The 16,496-nt window shown below is 56.2% G+C and overlaps 5 protein-coding genes across 5 annotated transcripts; 3 read left to right on the top strand and 2 right to left on the bottom strand.

The window, feature by feature from the left end:
* Positions 1-1,089: 1,089 nt before the first annotated feature.
* Positions 1,090-1,818, top strand: LTHEOB_4369 (Ilp is an apoptosis inhibitor; the record flags this gene model as incomplete). Its single annotated transcript, XM_035513395.1, has 1 exon — positions 1,090-1,818. The coding sequence occupies one exon, from the start codon at positions 1,090-1,092 to the stop codon at positions 1,816-1,818; it is 729 nt and encodes a 242-aa protein (XP_035375073.1).
* Positions 1,819-2,282: 464 nt separating this feature from the next.
* On the top strand, positions 2,283-5,740 carry LTHEOB_4368 (Mediator complex subunit Med5; the record flags this gene model as incomplete). The annotated part of the gene is made up of 7 exons (XM_035513394.1): positions 2,283-2,877; positions 3,107-3,240; positions 3,288-3,350; positions 3,396-3,908; positions 3,957-4,128; positions 4,176-4,532; positions 4,944-5,740. 7 exons carry the CDS (start codon positions 2,283-2,285, stop codon positions 5,738-5,740), a joined length of 2,631 nt encoding a protein of 876 aa, XP_035375072.1.
* A 436-nt stretch (positions 5,741-6,176) lies between these two features.
* LTHEOB_4367 (Transmembrane emp24 domain-containing protein 9) lies at positions 6,177-7,019 on the bottom strand (the record flags this gene model as incomplete). The annotated part of the gene is made up of 3 exons (XM_035513393.1): positions 6,177-6,326; positions 6,386-6,777; positions 6,860-7,019. The coding sequence occupies 3 exons, from the start codon at positions 7,017-7,019 to the stop codon at positions 6,177-6,179; spliced, it is 702 nt and encodes a 233-aa protein (XP_035375071.1).
* Positions 7,020-7,984: 965 nt separating this feature from the next.
* Positions 7,985-12,079, top strand: LTHEOB_4366 (Sfi1 spindle body; the record flags this gene model as incomplete). Its single annotated transcript, XM_035513392.1, has 2 exons — positions 7,985-8,601; positions 8,872-12,079. 2 exons carry the CDS (start codon positions 7,985-7,987, stop codon positions 12,077-12,079), a joined length of 3,825 nt encoding a protein of 1,274 aa, XP_035375070.1.
* Positions 12,080-15,173: 3,094 nt separating this feature from the next.
* Positions 15,174-16,163, bottom strand: LTHEOB_4365 (Oxidoreductase; the record flags this gene model as incomplete). The annotated part of the gene is made up of 1 exon (XM_035513391.1): positions 15,174-16,163. The coding sequence occupies one exon, from the start codon at positions 16,161-16,163 to the stop codon at positions 15,174-15,176; it is 990 nt and encodes a 329-aa protein (XP_035375069.1).
* Positions 16,164-16,496: the final 333 nt, after the last annotated feature.

The following is a 16,496-nucleotide window of genomic DNA, read 5'->3' as shown; positions in this document are numbered from 1 at the left end:
CCAAGCATTTCTGGGATGACGCGCCAGGGCGCCGTCCCAGCTCGGCGGATGCGCGCGAAAGCGCACGGCCGCGATCCAGCGGGGCGGACGGGTCGTGGCGGCTGCGGGCGCCGCTCTGGCGGTCGTCAGCGCAGCGTATCTCAGCTCGCTGCGGGCTGAGATCTCGCAGATGCAGGGCGATGCGGCCGCCACGGCTCCCGGCGCGTGGATGAAGCAACGCTGCGGCGGCGACTTGGTGCGCAGGCGCGGCTGAAGGTCGAGCGGCGATTCGGCAGGCAGCACACGCATTGGCTCGGCTCTGCGCAGGCCGGCGCCGGGCGTGGCCGATGGCCTGCTGTCTGGCGCAAAAGGAATGTGCGCTCGTGGTGGTGTTGGCGGGGGGAGGTCGAGGTGGAGCGCTCTAGCCTCCGCCCTGCGCAACACCACGCGCCTTGGGAACGCGTTCTCGTAGCCACATTCCGGCACCTGCCCTGGCGGGCGAGCGCCTGTTCCTCGCTCCCAGCGCGCGGGCACATGGCTACCAGCGCAGGGCTGGGGCTAGCAGGCGACAACCGCCCGGGGCTATTTTCAGCACAGCTCCCGCGTGCAGCTGCGGTGCAAGGTCAGGCTGGAGCCCCGTCTTGCGCATTATTATTGCCGGCCTGCGCTGGAGTCGCGCGGCCAGGCGCAGATTGACGCAAGGAACATGTGGCGCGACCCCGAGAAAGCCCAATTGGAGACGCGGCCTGGCCCGGGCTGTGAACTGCCGTCGACGAGGAGCGGCGACGGTCTGATATCACCCTTGCGCGCTGCTTCTATGTATACTCAGCGTCCTCCAGCAGCGCCCATGGCACAAGCAAGCGGTGGGTCCGGCGAGGCCTCCTTCTCCAGCGCTTTCAATATATAAACGCCTGCCGCCCACGGCCACTAGCCGCGCCCAGGCAATACGGCGAACGCGCCCTCCACTCCATGCCCTCGCGCTGGCCTTGACCTGCCCCATCCAAAGAGCGGCCCGGCGCGCTGTCCTCTTGCTGATCCGCATCGCCCCGGCCCACGCCTGCTGCCGCCGCCGCCCTTCGTCGAGCCCGCCACTCCTTGCCTTCGCCTGCCATGGCGTACGCCGGCCCGCCCAACGGCTTTGCCCAGCCGTCCTCGTCCCGCAGTGGCCTCTTCCCCGCCGCAGCGGCCGCCGATGCCCCGCGCCAGTCCATGCTCGGAGACGCGCAGTTCGACATCTTTGAGTGGCATCCCGCGTACCAAAGCTGCCAGCGCTACTTCCTCGACCACGCCCAGCACGACGGCTCCGTCCAGGCCGTGGCCGCGCTCATCAACATCTGCCTGCCCTTTCAATGGTCGGCGAACCCCATTGTCAGTTCGTCGGGGCTCGCGCCGCCGGGCACGGGGCCGGGGTCGTATCCCGCATCCTGGTCCAGGCAAGGACCGACGCCACATGCCCCGCGGCCTGGCGCTCCCGTCTGGGTTTCGCTGGTGCCCTTCATCCGACGCCTGGTCGTGACCGGCTTCGACAAGGATGGCATCCTGCATGGCTTCTTCGGGGACGAGTGGCGGAAAGGCGTCGGCCCGGTGCAGGAATGCGAGCGCCGCAACTATCTGTTCGCGGCCAAAAGCGTTGGATGGGCAAAAGTCAAGTATCAGTACGACATCTCGCCACATGAGACTGTTCCGTTCATGAAGCCGCTGCAGAACGTCCAGCTCGAGGAGATTGAGGCGGCCGAGAAGACGTGGAGTGAATGGCTGGCCATGGAGGACTGGATGGTGGGCCCGCGGGCCCCCGAAGCGATGGACGACGTCCCTGCAGACAGCATCGAGCGCCACTGACCAACCATTTCCTTGTGTTCGGAACTCGTATTTAGCAAGGCGTTTGGGCGGCAGCGACTCTTCCGGAGGACGCAGCGACGGCCCTGGAACCCAAACAGAGGCTGCTTCGACGAATGCTAGCAGTGTTTGTGTATTCATTTATCAGCATGCAACACGCAATTGGACAGCAATTGGCTCACCCGCAACTGCATTCGAGCTGGTGAAGTTGGTTGCAGAACGCAATCCCGTGACCGTGTGCTGACTAAGCTGCCGCGCGCCGTGCTCCTGCCTTCCCCAAACAAACGCAGGCGAGGATCTGCACTCGCCGTCGACGAACCCAGAACGTCACAACGTGTGTGGAAGAACCCAGAGGAGCGTGATGTAACGGCGTGGTCAAAAGAAACATTTTCCCTCCTCTCGTCTTCAGCTCGCCTCGGATCTCCAGACGTCCTGCGCCCTTACCTCGAAATCGAGCGATCCATCCGATGGCCACGTGGACGCAGTTTGTCGACCGATGCCTCCAGAACAGGCTCAGCGCGGACAAGCTTGAGACGTTTGCTGTCCAGCTGAGTAAGAGGATTCCCCGTGATGAGAGCCAGCTCGCAGAGGCGTTGCTGCGGCCCCGGTCCCGAGCAACGGCCTGCTTGGACCCGCTCATTCCCGTCTACCTTGAGCGCCTTCTGGTGCTGAACTTTCTCAACCCTCCCGAGATCCTTTACGCCCTTTTCCGGTATTCTCGGGACTATGCTGCTACTGATGAGCATTCCATCCAAAGACAGCGTCCCCAGCAATGGTATATTACTCCGGAGCTGGAGGAACTGGTGTTTGCCCGCCTTTCAAAGGCTTTCGTCACCAGCGAACGACCTCGCACCGTGGTGGAGGTGCAAAAAACACTGGCCATTTTGGCTCAGTGGATGAATGCTGTCAATTCCTCCCAGACAGCCGAGTCCGTTATGCATTCGCTGGCAGATGGAACTCAGGGACAGCGCACGCAAACCGTACTGAGTCTGAGCATGCTCATTATTGCTGTTCTGGAGCACCCCAAAGTTGCAGGCGTGGTTGAAATGGCATTACCGAAAGGTTAATTCCCCTCCTTTGCACCCGACATGTCGAAAATTTACGCCTCCCCTTCCCGGGCTACACGATCATATGGGATACTGCGTAATGTACTTGGGCTGACAACTTGTGGCAGGAATGCGCAAGTCGCTCTCCGATTCTCTCTCTATATTTGTACCACTCCTAACTCAAGCTTCACTCCAATGGGGTGACAGGCTCAGCTTGCTCCAGAAGCAGTATTCTCTTACGACAGATAATGCAAGCAGTGGTATGAACGACGGAACCGGGAGCCATGGCCTTGACGTCTCCGTCCTCCAGCTCGAAACTGTTATGGACCTCCCCATCATCAATAGCCGCGCAGGGCTCTATGTGTTCGTCAACTCTCTGGTAGGTGACTCTGATACAGCGGCTCGTACTATTAGCTGACAGCTTAGCTTATTGCTCGCCCCTTGACCGACGACAACATGATCCTAAACTACCTTCATGCACGCTACAAGGTAAGTCCCTATGCATCTCCGACGCAACTAGGCTTACTCCAATAGGTTGACTATCAATCCATGATTGTTGATCTCATAACTGCGTCGTTTGACGTCCTCGCCGCAAACACGACGTATCGGAGCGAGTCGAACGAAACGATATTCAACTTTCGCTCATTCCTGATAAACAAAGTGCCCTCGCTAGTCGCCATCCTGGCTGCCTCTATATTCCCAACCACCACTCCGGAGCTTTGCATAACCCAGGCATTGAACCACATCGACCGAAATGCTTTCCCCTCTTTTTCCCAAACCTTTGATATGGCGCCAGTAAACAGTCTGCTCTCAGATGTTCGTCAGGACTTCCTGGTTGCTTGCGCACTGCACCAGCTTATCCCCGACTCCAGCATCGAGCGTCTGCTGGGAGAGACTCCGATGAGTAGTGTTCCTGTTGGGGGGAAGTACATCAAAGAGAATCTGGTAGCGCAATGCTCAACAAACTTTGAGCGAGTTGAAGAGCTCCTGAATGAGATTGAGGGTATGGATGGAAATGCGTGTGCGATAGTGGGAGCAATGACCGACGTGCGTATGTTTCTAGGCACTAAAGGGAGTATGGCTGACAAGTCTTAGATCATCCGGAATCTGTGCGCTACCAGGGAGACGATGTCTCTCAAGACGATTTGCAATACCCTCTCGCGGAAGCCTCGATCTCTGGATGTTATGCTACAATATACATCACCGGCAAGCATCTTGCAACCCCTGTGCCAGCTTCTAGACTCGTGGAAAAATGATGAGGACCAGAGTGAGTTGAACATGGTTGCTATAGAATATCCGCTAACGGAGGCTCAGGCGAGTACCAGCCGGTATATGACGAGTTCGGCTCCGTGCTGCTGCTTGTGCAAGCTTTCATGCACCGGCACGATCTGAAGGCTTCTGACCTTGGCTTAGACGATGCTTCCTTCGTCGTCCAATTATTGGAACGGGGACACAAAAGCCTTGGCGCAAATGAACTCAACGAAGACCAAGACAAATACCTTGCTGGCTGGCTCCGCGGCCTATACGATCCAGAAGGCATCAGTGACGAGCTTTTGTCGAACTGTAAGCCTCAGGACTTTTACCTACTTGTTCCTACGATATTCAGTCAGACGATATTCGCCTGCTCCGCTGATGTCCTCCCTCTCGATACGGTCAAAGCCGGCCTGGAATGTAAGTAACGCTATGAAACCCTTGCTGTTTTACATGAGGAGCTGACGACTGTAGTCCTTTTGGAGACTTTTCTTCTGCCTTCGCTCGTCGGCGCTGTAATGTGGATCACATCACATGCTCTCGAGCAGAATACCCACGACCTTGATATCACCATGCAAATTCTTACAAGGCTCATTCGTCCGACATCTATATCGGGAGAAGCGCAAGCCATGCACAGCACGATTGTTTCCATGGTCTCTCGAAGACTCGAGCGTTGTCTGAAGAGCATCCAACACCGTGAGCCCTCCCGGGCAGACATCAACCCATTGTTGGAGTCATTGCGCCCATACCACGACTACGAGCGAACACCCTGGAGTTCTTCCGCGGAGCTCGAGCCATGGATGTCGAATCCGGGTGCCTCTTTCCGTTCAGCGATTAAGTTCACAATGCAACACCTTACGAGCTGGAACTCCACCGCCGATCTCACACCCACACCGCCAGCGTACACACACCGCCAAATATTCAGCGCCCTGCAGATTGTTGGGGCGCAGAAGGTCCTTCGTGCCATTCTTGAGGAACTCAAGAACCAGACCGTGGCTGGTGCCGGGGCTGTTGCGCTTGATATCGCCGTCAATATTGTCTGCGCGCCGCTCCACGTCAATAGCTGTACACCGGTCTCATGGATTAACTCCCACGTGCCCATCCACAACCCACAAAGGAACGGATCCTTCAGTCTGCGTGAGATGCTCAAACATGAGCTCGATGACCCAGCTTCCTTGATTCAGGCGGATCCTGGTCTCGCAGAAGCAGCCATCCGTCTACACCGTCGGGTAGAAGCGCAACTTGCTGAGGCAGCGGCGGCCGGCGTTCATCTCCCCACATCTGGCACCACTGCCGCGGATGCTGCGGCCCTCGATGGAAGTCTCATGCAGGGTATTGAAATGGGCGACGTTAGCGTCGACATTTCGGCTGCAGGAGCAGCTGACGTTGCGTCAACCGCCGGTGGCGCGACGGGCGCCAACACTTCCACGGCAGCTATCGATCAGAGTGGACTAGACATCACCGCTGACCTTGGTGGTGCAGCAGACGGGACGGCACCGAGCTTGGATGACTTGGGCCTGGGTGGCGATAGCAGTATGGACGGCGTCTTGGATGCAGCAGGCACGGGGACGGCGGACGACGATGTTTTTTCAGGGCTCATGGGTTTCGATGATGATTTGAACTTTTAGCTGTTGATTTACATACAACATCAACGATATCCTTGAGAGTGCGTTCGTCTAGTGAAGCGTGAAATGCACAAAGCGTAGATAGACCATTAATCATCCGAAAAAGGAAAGCTGCCACATATCTCACTTGGATCTAAGCTGCGGGCATAATACTTGATCAAACTCCGGCGTTATTGTGCTTGTCTCTGGATCTCAAAGAGAAGGGATATCGGGCGGCGGCAGAAGTGGAGTGAAGAGGTAGAAAACCAACCAACAGCACACAGGCCATGACACCATATCGCCGTACAGCAAGGAGACAGACGGCTTTCAATCTACATCTGACCCTTGATCCTTCCTGACCGTCAATTCCCGCACATAAAACCTGCCCAAACATAAAAGCCCTTGCAAACCGTGACGTAAGTCGTGATTGCGCGCGAACCAACGCACCCAGGCCAGACTCTCAAGTCAGCTTCTGCTTGATGAAGAAAGCGCGAAGATGCGACAACTGCCAGGCGCAGGTCACGCCAAGCACCGCGACTTGGATCAACGTCCAGCGGACAACCTTCGCGTTGGTGGATTCGGACTGGTCCCTAAATTCCGCTTCCCGCTCCTGCAACACCGGTGTCAGTCAAGTCAACGCTCCCGAGACGATGGAACAGGGCTATCTACCCTCTGGAAAACCTGCTCGCGGCGAATATCCTGCAGCCTAGCGTTCAGGTCCCTGACTTTCTGCTGTAGGTCTTGCATCTTGTCCTTATCATCGCTCTCGATCTTGCTCGTCTCTCCGATGGCGAGGTCGAGGTCGAAGCGGATGCTGCCGGCCTGCTGGCCGCCGGAAAGCCAGCCGGAGTGAGTGGCGGCTCCAATTGGAGAAAAGCAGATGCGGTGCTCGCCGGAGTCGGCAGCGGAGAAGGTGAATTTGCCCTTGATCGAAGCGCCACGCTGCGAGACGACGCGGTGGTCGTTATCGAAGACTTCCTCAACACTGATATAGATCTGCACGTTGTTGTTCGGCGTGTAGGCGCGCAAGCCTTCGTCCCACTGTTCGGCATTGTAGTGGCCTGAACGCGCGATTGCGGTGGTTAGCAGAGGCAGGCAGCGCCCGGAAGCCGGAAGGAGTAGAAGTGCACGGCATGTACTCACCAACGACCAGCGTATCCTTGGGTAGCTCCTCGAAGAAGCACTTTTGGCCGTTGCCCTCCATGTAGAAGTACAGGGCATTGACGGGGACCAGCCAGGCGGCAAAGGCCAAGAGGGTGAGCAGGGAGCTGAAGCTCGGCATCGTAAGAGTTGAGCGAGCCATTGCAACTGGGGATACTGCTTGCGGGCGGAGAGCGTCGGCGGCAGAAACACGACACCAAGGTCGATCGCCAGGGACACCTGTCGCAAAGCTCCAGCACCGAAACGGAATAGCGTCCACGTGACATGCGCGCCTTCTCCAGCTCCGAGTTTCACGTTCAAAGCGTTACATGTGTGGACATTGTTCTATCAGCACTTGAGGGAAATGATTCTACGAACGACACGCTGAAGACTTGAATTGATATATCATTATCGCCTTTCAACTTATGGCTTCTTGATTGCAGCCTGCAAAGGTGGAATTGGTCAGAATCAAAGGCTGCATTCGCGAGCGAGGGGTGCATAAGTACCAGGTAACACTCCTTCAACTTCAAGAATTCCTTAACACACATGTCTTTGTGAACGTTGTTGTAGTCCGCCAGTATACATTTTCCGTAGGCGGCGCTCTGGGGTGAGCAGTCAGGCGGATGCTATTTGGACGTTCGGATAAGGTCATACCTGAACGGAGCACTTGGCGGCAGCCGATGCGACTTTCTCGATGGGACGTGTCCGGACTGGCATTTTCGCGGAGGATGTAGGAGAGGATGGTTCCCTCTCGGCGAGCGATGTCATCGGTTCTCTCGTCAAACGCATCAAACACGCCAAGAACTAGAGCTGCTCCCGCGCGTCTGTCAGCTCCACTTGCGGCACGCGTCTCTGCCTTTGTCGGTGCAACAACACCACAACACCTACACTTTCCCCGCACGCGCCCAATTTTTCCACAATCTTTTTGCTTTTCTATGCTAATGCTTGGTACTTTGACTCGGGCGCCTTGGTGTACTGATGAATCACATTTCATGAGCCACGACCATTCTACTACCACCGCCATAATTCCGCGCGCATGCAGCGCATCGCGACGACGAAGCCGAAGCAACAGCGAGAAGGATAACCAGCCACCACCACCACTTAATTCCACCCCATAGCCCGAACCGAATGCCCTCCTCCCGGCGACAACACCACAACCACCGCTACCCACAGCAACCTGTCGAGCCTGGCCCTACCTACGACGCAGACACATACCTCCCACTCAGCAACGAAGATGTCGAGGTTCTGTACACGATCGTCACCACGGCGCAGCGCCTGCACCACCATTCCTCGGCTGCGCCGCTACCGCCCTACCGCGCCCTCTTCACCGCGTACGACCGCGTCCTCGCCGACCGCCGCATTGACCCGAACCAGGATCGCGTCTACTTCCGCTTCCTGCTGCGCATGCGCGGCATCGACACGAGCACCGTTGGTGGCAGCGACATTGATGGCACGGCCACGCTGTATGGCCGCTTCGAGACGTTGCTGGGCGAAATGGGGATCCAGCTGGAGGTGGACGAAGGGGGCGCGGCCGGCGTGGTTGTCGAGGAAGAGGGGGACGAGATGGCGGTCGAGGATGACGACGGAGACTTTGGCGACGACGAAATCCAGGCTGTGGGAACGCCCGGTCTCCGGCCGCTGTCGAGGCGCGCAAGCTTCGACGATACGACGTTCCATCATCGAAGCAGGCCGTGGGACGACAGTGAGGATGAAGGCGAGCGGGATGCGATGTCGGGGAAGAGACGGTCGAGGAGCAGGAGGACGTCAGATGCCGCGCCGTCTCACAGGTCGAGGCGGCCCAGCAGCAGGATGTCTGATACCGCGGCTTTCTCACGGCGGCGCCGCCGCTCGAGTGATCGGGACGCGCGGCCAGCCATGCATTCTGGCTTTCCGCATAGAGGGAGGCTGAACTCGAAAAATCTAAGGCAAGCGGCCGAACATGTTCGGCGAAGCAGTCGACGGGGACAAAGCAGAGCTAGGTCTCAGTCCACCCAAGGGAGCCTTCGGATTACCAGGACCGAAGAAATACAGCGACCGGTGCGCGAGCCCGGATTTTACGATGCGGATGACTTCAGCACCGTGCCGTCCCGACGATCGTCCATTTCCGGTCCGGTTCCCGATGAACAGCACTTTGTCCCACCGGAAATGTTGTACAGACCGTCGCCGACCCAGATGCTGGCGGATGCGGACACGTTTCTGTACGCAAGAACGTTGTTCACGGCACGAAGAGCACTGCACATGTGGCGTGACCAGGCCATGGCACTGCGTGAACGAGAGGCCCAGATGGAAGAAGCTGCGGATCTTTTCAATAAGAAAAAGCGCGCCGATGCTGCGTTTGAGTCCCTGAGCGTTACCGTAAAGGCACGGCGAGCCGAACGGGAGACGGAGAGGTTCTACGAGCATAACTATCAGCGTGTTGCAAGGGCCTATCAAAGGTTCACATTGTGGAGAGCCCTCTCCCACTGGCATGGCAGCACTCTGAGAGCCATTGCGTTGACAAATCAAGCTCGTGAGCAAGTTCTCAAGCAGAGGTTGTTCAACGCTTGGTTCGAACAGACCGCAATCCAACACGAGAAAGTACGCCGGTTCACCCTCAAGAGGGGTTTCAAAACATGGCAGAAGAGGTATCATGCCATCAAGGAAAACGAAGACGTGGCTGAGACTGCGCACGCAACGAACGTCATCCAAAAAAGTTTGATGGCTTGTTATTGGGAGTTCACAGAGCGGAGAGCTTCCCAGATATACGACCAAAACCTTTTGCCAAAGGTGTGGATGATTCTAGTCGACAGGCTGCTCTTCATAAAAGATAGGGAGGAGGCTGTCGCCTTAATGGTCAATCGGGATATCAAGAGCAAAGCGTTTCATTCCATCGCGAACAAGATGTTCAATCTTCAAACGCTGGAACCCGCCGCAGACAATTTCCGGCAGCAGAAGCTCTTGGCACAGGCTTTTGGCAATGTCAAGGTGCGAGCGAAGCTCCAGCCGCTGGAGAGGCAATTGTCGCAACGGGTCGTGCGGTCTCGCGCCAAAGAGATCTTCGATGTCTGGCATGTGCGTGCCGAACAATCGGTGATGGCTACCAAACTCGACCGCCAACGCATCTTGGGCAATGCTTTCACTGCATGGAACGACAATCTGCGCTGCTCTGCGCTCAGAGCACGTATAGATAAACGTGTCATGCTTGAAGCACTTCGCAAATTGTTACTCGAGGCTCGAACCGCGCTTTTCATTCGAGTTCGGGAAGCGAGAACAAAAGAGCGAATTTTACGACAGTGGTCTGGGATGGTTAAAGATCAGAATGCGCGCCTGGCACGGACGGAGCGCATGTTCATTACCTACCAGGATACCCGGTCGAAGCGGAAGACTCTTAGTCATCTCCGTAACGTCCTTGAAGGCCGGAAGGACCGCGAGGCTCAAGCTCTGGCGCTCTACGAGCCTCGTCTCCTAAAGAAGACGTGGCCAAAGTTGGTAGAGCGACACAAGCATCTTCAACAACTCGAGCAGTGGGGATCGGACGCGCAGTTCTACACCGTTGCGACCCACGCTTTGAAGAGGTGGAAGGAAAGCACGCATCAAGCGCACAAGATACGGAGGCGTGAGGCGTATGTTACTATCAGACGTCGCACCAAGCTGTCTATGGCGAGACGTGCATTCGAAAGATGGCGGGGCAAGGCCTTGACCGTCGAATTCATGGAGCGTCAGGCCCAGGAACTACAGGAGAATGCCATACTCGGGATTGCGACGCGGCAGCTGGATCAGTGGCATGACAGAGCAGCATCTGTCGCTGAGATGGCGGTGACTGCGAACAATTTCCGTGAGCGGAAGCTTGCCACACGTGTTCTGGATGTCTGGGTTGCCAAGCTGCAGACAATCGCTCGAGATGAGGAGAAGGCTGCGGCTTTCTTGGAAGTGCACGTCGCAACTGAGGCAAGTGGTTGTCTGAAGAAGCTTAATTGGCGCCTTTTCCAAGTTCAGCGGCAACAACAGTCTGGCTATGCTTTGGCCGAGCGTAACTTTGAGAAGCATGTCAAGATTATCCTGAGACATTGGTCGGAGCGGATGCATCAAGGACGGCAAGATCTCGAAATCGAGCCAGCGCCGATCTTTGATGATGGAGAGAACCAGCAGATCGCGCTTGACCAGCAACACGAAGAGATGTCCGATCTCACGGGCGAGAGAGAACCAGAGAATGAAGCTAATGTTGCTCGTAATGAGCGATGGACTCCGTTTGATTCCTCAGCGCTCGACGTCGGTGATCTCAAGCTGAACCTCAACTTCGATCCTAACGTCCTGAACCGTCCTGTACTCCAACCAAGACCACCGGCCCGCTCCTTCTCACCCGAGAGGCCCAATCCGTTCGCCATGACGATCAGAAACCCCGACGCTGCCTTCGCCCCACCCGTCGCATCCACCCCGGTGCCTGCTTACCTGCGCTCGCCGTCCAAACGCAGCACCGTCAGGGCGGCAAAGGCTCGCGAGAGGCTGGCAGCTCTTTCGCTCAACGCAACCGACAGCCACCGGCCCCCTCACCCGCTGTCCCAAAACATTGTCACCGCCGCGCCCGTCGCCGTGCCCCCAGTCACAACATCCTTCTCTTCCTCCGCCGCGGCGCATTCCTCGACCGCTGCGGGCGGCGCGCCGTCTTACTCGGCCTCCACCTTCGCCCTCAACACCAACACGGGCAGCACGACGCCGATGGCCGCCCCCACCGGCTTCGGCAACACCTTCGGCGGCGGCACCAGAGCGCCCGGCACCGCGCCGCCGGCCATAATGACCAAGGCGGCAGCGCCCGGTGTTGTCGCTGACGAGAAGAACGACCGCGACAACGACGATGCCACGGCGTTCGTCGTCCCGAATGACGATGGCAGCGGCGGCGGGAATGCTGGACGAGCGACACCGAGGCGCAATTTCGGCGCCAGCACCATGCTCGCGGCGACGCCAGGCCGTGCCGCTGCCGGGAAGACGGCTATCACGCCGTTCGCGCGGAAGCTGACAGCGCAGGGGTACTCCACCGGGAAAAGCAGTGGTGGCGGCGGTGGTGGTGGCGCCGACAGCGTGAGGGGGAGGGCGAGAGCGGCGTATGGGGGCGTGGGGTTGGGTCTGGCGTCGTCGGGGATGAGGTTTGGCGGGTTTGAGGATATCAGGGAGGATGAGAGTCCGCGGGTGGTGGAGGGGGAGGAGGAGGAAGGCGCTGGACGTGGGAGTAGGGAGAGTTCGCCGTGAGTGAGTGGAAGGTTGTGCTCGGTTTCGTTTGGTCTGGGGGGAGGAATTTTGCCTGAGGTTAAAAGAGGGTCGTGGGGTGGAGCAAAGCTTTTGGTGGTTTTTGTTGATATCTTGTTCTTCGTCGAGCGTACTGTTGTTGCGTGGTTCTTTGGATATTTGCCGTTGCTGGTTGAGCTTATGGAGATACCCCCTTGTCTTTCTTTTCGAGCTTGCGCAAAAAGTTTACCATCTTGTTCTTTACGATAATTGAATGCTCGGTTCACGAGGAAGTATCACATTACGAGTGTGTTGCGCGAAAGTATCACTATATGCCTCAGCTTTCGAAAGCATTCTTAGCTATGCTAAATCAATGTTATCTACTCAGAGTCATCAGTGTTCGCTAAATGCGTCAGTGAGGATGACGCCGCTTTACTGAACGGCAGCACGCTAGAACCTTCAGAAAATCATCACAATTAGCCCTATATTTGTCATGCAAAACATTACAAATGTATGAAGTACCTTATCGTACGCCAATCTGGTACCAGTCCAGCAATTTGATTGGATGTATGCCAAATTGTGGCCCCTCAGTTCGGCTGTAAGAGTAAGAATCTTATTGGAGGACTAAAACCAGCTCGGCTTCGCCACGTTGTGAGATATGTTTGGTTTTTAGCCCAACAATACGCGAAACGGGTGATCTTCCAAGAAGAAACACTCATTGATAAACCACAAATTTGGATTGCAATTTTCTCTTTGTTGTACGAGCAACAATCCAAAGGAAATCGTCTCTATACAGCCTTATCACCCCAGCCATGTATATTTTTCTGTCTCACTCCTCTTAGCCTTGCGGCTTTTGGGGAAGTTGTCTTGGCTTGCGGGGGCTTACAGCCATAAATATACTCATTGCGGCCCACTAAGCTTATCCCCGCTTTCGTCATCGCAAAACGTCTGACGTCTCCTTTCCACTAATACTGTAGAATCTTACGCAGAAATTAGCAGACTTGCTTCTCTCGCTTGATCCGACTAAACGCGCTCTCTTACGTTCTTCCACAGTGTACTCCCACCATAGCCTTGTTGACTGGCGCGCTTTGAGACAACAGCTCGATATAGAAGACCAGCACTGTTATAAGAGGAAAAAGCAGCGCGATGTATCACATCGTACTTCTCCTTGTAACCCTCTTCATTTTCCCGTGCGCGACCCAAACCCCCACAGGAGAGGAGTACCCTCTTTCCACTGACGGCTTGTGCGGGTCGGATAACGGAATGATGTGTCCTCCCAACAGTTTTGCACCTTGCTGTAGGTGAGTTTTCGTCCTTTGAATGGTTCAGCATGTAACGAGGGTCGTATCTTACAAGTTTGTAGTTCAAGCGGATTTTGTAGAAACGGTGATGACTCCTGCAGCTATCCTGACTGTCAGGAAGATTACGGCAGTTGTGCAGGAAACGTTTCCACGTGCAACTGGCCTGAGAACGGCGGCCCCCGATGCGATGGCAGGTGCGGATCCGCGTACGGCAACACGCCCTGCAATGCCACCGCTGGCTCTGACGACCTCGCGAACATTGGTGTGTGGGCATATGGCCCATGCTGCAGCTCCGGAGGGTATGAACTTTCAACAATATTCACTGCTGTTTCCAATGCTGACGATATTAGATTTTGCGGAAATACTCCTGAGCACTGCCAACAGGGTTGTCAAAGCGGTTGTGATGACGGTTACGGCCCGAATTCAACATCTTCTACTACTACGTCCTCTGGAACTGCGTCCCCAAGCGCCCCACCTACTGCAACCCCATCCGACGGTCTTCAAACAAATACGAAAGTCGGTATAGGTGTAGGGCTGGGAGGCGGCGCCATCGTGGCTATAACATTCTTGGCATGGTATTATCTGCGTCATCGGAAGAAAAGTCACGGAAAGGAAGAGGGTCAAATACATGAAATCGACGGCGTGAAGAAGGACCAAGCGTCAATGGCTGAGTTACCGTCTGATTACGGAAGGACAGAGCTGGAGGCTCCTTCTCAGATTCATGAATTACACCATAACAGAGAGCCAGCAGAGCTCCCTGGAAGCTGAGAGGATAAAAAATTCATCTTTGTATCACTATATCCTTTCATACTCCATGCAATCTCCGAAAGAACCGGTATGATTTATTGTCAATTAGAACGCCCTTAACCTTCAGGCAAGACTTGTTCTTTTCTTCTTTATTCTGTTCATTCAATGCTCGGAGGTTGTTTTCCGGCATTCCCGACAACACGTCCGAGGCGGAGAAGCAGAGGGCTGTCACAAGGAACCCACAATCCCGGTCTCATACCGGAACCCTGATTACGTGCTTTACACAGAACTTTCTCCTTGCTAGCCTGGACTTCTAAGCTCGTGGATTGTATGTTATTCCCAGATCTGTCCCGCTCTTCACGCAAGGTGATAAACGCTTCATTTGTCAAGAGAATGTATTGCCCCATTCGGATGTCGCGAGCCTCCCTTGTGATGTGCGCGATGACTAGAAAGCCTTGCCCCTTCGCTTCATTTGTGCTAGACAGTAGATGGGTTGGTTGTGTGCGCGGACGATATACACATACAAATACCATTGATGGTCACCCGCTTGGCGAATCTGACAGGCATGTGTAGCCGCGGGTAGGTTAAACAAATGTATCTTCTGAAACAGTACTGTAGATATCCAGTATGCGAAAAGACATTCAAGCAGTGGTGGCAACATAGCGTCGTACGATGTTCTTCAGTGACGTCGAAATGAACACAGATAAAGTTAAATATATTGAGGCGGGTCGTTCCGCGGTATAGGGCCGCCGGCTGGTAAAATAAAAGAGATATACATTAGCAAAACAAGGATTCCCTAGTCTCGTGTCTAGAAAGATCAAGAAGAGGAGCTCTAGTTTATACCGGAGAGGGATGTCGTAGAGACTGCGTACGACGCCGGCATCCGAGATAGCCGGGGGCCCAGGCCTTGTCGGAGCAATCTCTGTGGCTAGAGATAGATTGCCGCAAGGGCTCTCCCCGAACAGTCACCTGTTCATGCCGCAGGACGCTGCCATGGGCTGTGACCAATCATGCAGGCGGCCCCGATATTCGCACGCCAATCCCTGGCCAGTCCTCCACCAGTCCCCCGCTCAGTTCTTCTCCACATCGAACACGATGTCGTTCTGCTTCCTCAAATCCGTCGTGATTCCCAGCACAATCCTACTCATCTCCTCCAGCTTCTTCGCCGCCGCCGCATCCTTCTCCCCGATTATCCTTGCAAATTCCGCGGCCTCTTCTTGCAAGTTCAACTTCGCCTTCTCGCCCGCCAACTGCGTCTTCTCCTTCTTCTTCGCGTCCAAGAAGACCACGCTGTCGATATCCGTCACCCCGTTCACGATCAGCGTGCCCTTCTCGCCGTATACCTCGCTTGGCGCCGCCGACGTGTAAATCTTGCTCTGGTTGATATCCACCGCGAAACCCTCATACTGAAGCCTGACGAAACCGCCGCCATCCGCGCCCGTCGCGATGAAGACCGGGCTGTACGACTGCGCCTTGGGCTTGCCGAACAGCGCGACGGCGGCGGCGATGGGGTATACGCCGAGATCCACCAAGCAACCGCCCGAGAAGGCGAGGCTGAAGATGTTGGGCGTCTCGCCGGCTAGCACGGCGTTGTAGCGCGACGAGTACGACGCGTAGTTCAGGCTCGCGCCGTAGATGGGGCCCAGCTTGGCCAAGCTCTCCTGCAGCACCTTGAAGTTGCGCTCCTGGATGTGCCGGTTCGCCTCGATCAGGAACACGCCCTTCTCCCGCGCCAGCGCGTGCAGCTCCTCGAACTCGGCCACCGTCGACGTCGCCGGCTTCTCGAGGATGACGTGCTTGCCGGCGCTGAGCACGGCTTTGGCTTGCGCGTGGTGCAGCGAGTTCGGCGACGCGATGTAGACGGCGTGCACGTCGGCGGCGGCGCCGAGTGCTTCGAGCGAGGTGTACGTCGCCGTCACGCCGTGCTTGGAGGCGAATGCGGAGGCGGATTCCTGCTTGCGCGAGTAGACGCCGACGAGCTTCCAGGCGCCCGTCGCATGGGCCGACTCGATGAATGAGTCGGTGATCCAGCCCGTGCCGATGACTGCGAAGTTGAGCATTGCTGAAACGGTTCTGAGGGAAAGGAATTGGGTTGTGAGGAAAGAGAGTGTGATGGTCGTGTTAGAGTTCGCTGCTTCGGTCGCCAATTGCCCCGCCATCCCACTATTTCGCGTTACATCATCCGGGGTGGAGACCCCTCCGCCTGGACCTTCCCGGCAAATGGGTTCCGTTCTTGGAGAGCGCGAACCATAAGCGTCTCAATTGGGTTTGTAAGTAGTCTTGGGGTCCGGTATAATTGATGATTTGTCAGTGGTAGGCATTTCAGTGCAGGTAGCGAGGATCGAGCTGCATCTCGCCCTTTCCATTTCGACTCTAGTCGAACCGCACCGACT

This window comes from Lasiodiplodia theobromae, assembly GCF_012971845.1.
Source record: "Lasiodiplodia theobromae strain AM2As chromosome Unknown scaffold_11, whole genome shotgun sequence".
NCBI classification, from domain to species: domain Eukaryota; kingdom Fungi; phylum Ascomycota; class Dothideomycetes; order Botryosphaeriales; family Botryosphaeriaceae; genus Lasiodiplodia; species Lasiodiplodia theobromae.
Note: the sequence above shows the minus strand (reverse complement) of the source record. Positions and strands in the feature narration are given on the sequence as shown.